At 36.1% G+C, this 5,080-nt stretch overlaps 1 protein-coding gene across 1 annotated transcript; it reads left to right on the top strand.

Moving 5' to 3' along the window:
- The first annotated feature begins 457 nt into the window (after nucleotides 1-457).
- Nucleotides 458-4,584, top strand: LOC111997453 (subtilisin-like protease SBT4.15). Its single transcript, XM_024029539.2, has 10 exons — nucleotides 458-549; nucleotides 643-740; nucleotides 826-972; nucleotides 1,094-1,190; nucleotides 1,543-2,053; nucleotides 2,398-2,495; nucleotides 2,613-2,834; nucleotides 2,939-3,047; nucleotides 3,425-3,638; nucleotides 3,974-4,584. The coding sequence occupies exons 1-10, from the start codon at nucleotides 476-478 to the stop codon at nucleotides 4,519-4,521; spliced, it is 2,118 nt and encodes a 705-aa protein (XP_023885307.2). The 5' UTR covers nucleotides 458-475; the 3' UTR covers nucleotides 4,522-4,584.
- Nucleotides 4,585-5,080: the final 496 nt, after the last annotated feature.

The following is a 5,080-nucleotide window of genomic DNA, read 5'->3' as shown; positions in this document are numbered from 1 at the left end:
GTCTTGTAACAACGTTGGTCCATGGATCAAATGACAATGAAAGAAAGGTACATACATGGGAGGTTTGAGTTCTATAGTGCATGCATCGCCTATAAGTACACGAACATAAAACTTTTCACGACTTTGAGATAGTTTATTATGACTGGTACATAAAAAACTGATGCTAATGGTAAATTTGTATAAAAATGATATTACTTGAATTATAACATGTCATTTGACATGTGCTCCATGCGTCAATGATTGGTTGACCCACTTGACAGTAGCCAGAGCCTAGAGCTTTGAGCTTTTTCCCTTTTTTATTTTTTGGGTTGAGAATCACATCAATTTGACTACTCATTAGCTAGTTTTTCACTTTTTCTAAACGTTGATCTTGAACTTTATTAATGGTAATTTATATGTCCCAAAAAAATTATACTTTGATGAACTGACATGGATTTATATTCATTTGTTTGAATAAAAGGAATACATTGTCTACATGGGAGCCCTGCAAGGTGCTGGAACTTCTGCGATGGTCGACCACCACAACCTGCTTTTGACGGCAATTGGAGAGTACTACTCCAAAACCTTCCATCCAACAATAATCTTTGTTATTTCAATACTGTAAATTGTTTTCAGTGACACCAAACATTCATTTTTTTGCAGTGAGAGAACTGCAAGAGAATCTAAAATATATACCTACAGAAAGAGCTTCAATGGGTTTGTAGCCAGGCTCTTGCCCCATGAAGTACAGAGCTTATCGGGTATACACAATTATAAATTTCTACTCTCAAAATTGATGATACTGTTTCCTCTACTATTATATATAACCCTTGCATTGACTTGCAGCTGAAAAGAGGGTTGTATCAGTTTTTCCAAACACAGTGCGCAAACTCCACACAACGAGAACATGGGACTTCTTAGGAATGTCTGAAACACTGAGTCGAGCAAACGCTCAAAGAGAGAGCGATATTATTGTTGGCCTCTTGGATTCAGGTTGGTTTTTTTTTTTTTTTCCTGCCCCATTTGAAAGGGATTTGTTACATAATTCAGATTAAAGATTACAAATCTAATTAAAGTGTATAACTGAACCTTTTTTTTGCTTTTCTATTCATAGGAATATGGGCCAAAGCTCCTAGTTTTAATGACACAGGCTATGGACCTGTCCCAATTAAATGGAGAGGCAAATGCGTAAACTTCAATGGCTGCAACAGGTAGTACTCTTTTTTCTTGGTTATTCTGGTTGATCCTCGTAAAAATTTCAAAATGTTTATTTTTATATTAAAATCTAATGTATGATATGATTATGCATCATGCACGCAATGTGCACATATATGTACACAGATTTGAGGATATATGATCATTTAAATTTCAAATAAGTTTTTCGAAAAACTTTGCGAAACTCTTTATATATATAATCAATATATAATATTTTTCACAACTGCTGAAATGGTGCACTATGACTAGTGCAATTATATGGTGTCAATGGTAAATCTATAAAAAAATGGTTTTGATCCAATTATAACTTACCACCTTAATTCTGTGTTATTTTTGTAACATGTACAGAAAGGTGGTAGGTGCAAAATACTTCAATGTGAAACAAGATTTTTCTGATCAAGATACTCCAAGTCCGGTTGATGACGAAGGTCATGGCACTCATACTTCATCCACTGTAGCTGGTGTATTCGTCAAGGATGCAAGCCTCTATGGTCTAGGCACAGGCACCGCACGTGGTGGCGTGCCATCGGCACGTATTGCCATGTACAAGGTGTGCTGGGTTAATGGTTGCAGTGACTCAGACGTTTTGGCTGCGTTTGATGAAGCCATTGCGGATGGGGTGGACTTGATATCGGCCTCCATGGGTGGTCCATCCAGGTCCTTTTTTGAAGACCCTATTGCCATTGGATCTTTTCATGCAATGAAGAAGGGGATTCTGACTTCCTGCTCTGCTGGGAATGATGGGCCTGCTACTTCAACGGTCGAGAATGTTGCTCCATGGATAATGACCGTGGCTGCTTCTGGCATTGATAGGCAGTATAGGACTGTGGCTACTCTGGGTAATGGCGAGAACCTTTCTGTAAGTTTCTACCACTTGTCTGTTATGGTGAACAATGACCACACTTTTGAGTATGAATTCTAGAAAATTCAATTGATAAAATATCTTATTTTCAAATAAACGACTTACTAGGTTCAAATCTCACAAATATCAAAAAAATAATTAGTTTCTTAATAAGATGATAAAACAGATATTGCAGGTATTGAGTTTGAACTTAGACCACGTACTCTTATAATATGATAATAGTAGTCCTAATTTTTTTTTTAGGAGATTAGTGAATTTAATCATTTAAGTATCTAACCATTATTCTTGAAGGTTTCATTCTGGCTCTTTCATACTAATGCTCTTTATTGATTGGTTGGTAGGGAATTTCAATCAATACATTTTCACCACAAAAAATGATGTACCCACTAACAAGTGGAGCCCTTGCAGCTAATGCTAGTGAACTCTATGGGAATGCCAGGTATGAGACTTTAGCTTGATTTGTTACTGGAATGTGTTGAGTCACATACTTTCTTGAGTGGTTCTCCCTAAGTTAATCAATAAGTTCTAATCAATTTGAGATTAAAAATTATTACAGTGCTTGTGATTTCGGGACACTAGACAAGAATAAGGTGATGGGAAAGATAGTGTACTGCCTGGGAAGCAACGGCCAGGATTACACCATCAAAAGGACCGGTGGTGCGGGAGCAATCATGTCGCTTGAAGAAGAAATAGATACAGCCGACTCCACTGTCATCCCTGGGACCTCTATTTTCCCCGGGGACAGCAAAATGATTGAGCAGTATATTAATTCCAACAAGTATGTTACTAATTTGTTTTGGTTAATCTATTTAGCAACCTAGTGTTAATACCTATTGTTTTAGTATTGACCTCTTGAGTTCTATCTTGGGATGAAAACTGCAGGAACCCTCAGGCTGTAATACAAAAGACAATTACTATTAATGTTAGTGCTCCCTTTTTGGCTTCTTTCTCATCCAGAGGTCCTCAAAAAATCAATCTCAACATCCTTAAGGTAAAACCTCTCTCAAGACTTTTACTTATCTGCTTCACATTTTTAAAATGAGTTGGTTGAACTTGAAAATGTACCTATTGAAATTGTATAAGAGTCCAGGATGCTCAAAGACGTCCATTAATCATCCATTTCAGAAAAAAAATTTATGAGAAATTGAAAAAACTTTGAAAAAAATTAGTTACTTTTTCATTTTCTTAAAATTGTTTATTAATGGACTTCTTAAGAGTATCCGTTAGTAAAACTCATTGAACAAATAAATAGTTGAATTGGATTTGCTTGGATGGTACCAACAAAATTGAGTGCAATGCTAAACCCATTTTTATTGAATTAATTGATCAACTTGCTCTATCTCATATGTACTAATTGTCAATGGACAGCCTGATATTTCGGCACCAGGAATAGACATATTAGCTGCTTATTCATCACTACCAACAATAACAGGAAATCCAAATGATGATCGGCACGCAATATTCAACATAATATCAGGAACATCAATGGCTTGCCCTCATGCATCAGCAGCTGCTGTTTATGTCAAGTCCTTCCATCCTGACTGGTCACCTGCTGCAGTCAAGTCTGCTCTCATGACTACTGGTGAGACCTCCTAAACTTACATATAGTGAAGTTTACTCCTAATTTTGTAGTTGATATATTTGGACTGACCATGTCTAACTCTAGGCCTAGGCTCCTTCAGTTTTCCTTCAAACTATAACCAGTAAATTAATCATTAACCAACTTTGTAGTGAACCAAAATTTGTTGCTTCTTATATTGATTATAGGTGTCCATTTGAAAAGAAAAGAAACATGATTTTCAAATTGATTAGTCTCAAAATTCTAGACATGAAATGTCGTCTCTACTATCTTTACTCAGCGTATGCTGTTGAAAGAGTATTCATTGAAAATTATTGCTATTCTACTCCTTGGTTTAGCCACTCCTATGAAAATCATAGACGCAGACGCCAAACTGGGTTCTGGATCAGGACAAATAAACCCAACACAAGCAGTGAACCCTGGACTCATCTATGACATTTCCACGAGTGACTATATCAGTTTCCTATGCAAAGAAGGCTACAACCACACAACAATTGGCCTAATTGTTGGGGGCACAGAAAATATTGATTGCACCGAATTCAAGCCAGCACAAGGCACTGATGGCCTTAACTACCCAACTATGCATACCCGACTCGACAGTAACAGTATGATTATCTCAGCCACCTTCTACCGGACCGTGACTAACGTAGGATATGCCACGTCGGTGTACACATCGAAGGTGACATCACCAGGGGGTCTACTTGTGAAAGTTATCCCAGAAACTTTGAAGTTCAGTAAGTTGAATGAGAACCAGTCTTTCACAGTTGAGGTGAAAGGCAATTTAGAGCCATTTGGGGGTAAGCTACTCTCGGCTTTGTTAGAGTGGAGTGACTCTAAATACAATGTTAAGAACCATATCGTTATCCTTAGGCCAGTAGCTGATTAGGTCTGTTTATTTCTAGCCAATGTCTTCATTTATTAACCAATTGCAAGTTTAGTTTTCTAATTATTTCATTCTTTGTAATGCAATTCAATATTGAATATAAACTACAAAGATGCTTCTAGGAATTAGAGTAATATAAAAAAGTGTTATCTTATTTTAAGGACAACTAAATATAACTTAGCAATTTATTGTCAATGTAGTCATGTGTTTGAAGTTAATTGAGGAACCTAAAATAAGTTTTTATTTTCTAATATATCCTCTCATAATGCCACATAATAATGTACAATGATAATTATCATGCTATCCCTAATAATATTCAAAGTCAATTACAAAGCCCAATTACACTCACTAAAATTTGAGATACAATGAGAATTATCATGTTATCCATAATAATATTCAAAGTCAATTACAAAAGTTCAATTACACTCACTAAATTTAAAGTTAATAAGTAATGAGTAATAAAATAATTTCTTGCTCCCATCAACCAACCCATTCATGTGATTAGTTTAAGAGAAGGTGTGGGAGTGTTCTGATGCGAAGTGCAGAAGTGACAAGAAGCAAA

The sequence above is a fragment of the Quercus suber genome, unplaced genomic scaffold (genome assembly GCF_002906115.3).
Source record: "Quercus suber isolate HL8 unplaced genomic scaffold, Cork oak 2.0 scaffold_693, whole genome shotgun sequence".
Classification (NCBI taxonomy): domain Eukaryota; kingdom Viridiplantae; phylum Streptophyta; class Magnoliopsida; order Fagales; family Fagaceae; genus Quercus; species Quercus suber.
This window is presented reverse-complemented; position numbering and strand designations above follow the sequence as displayed.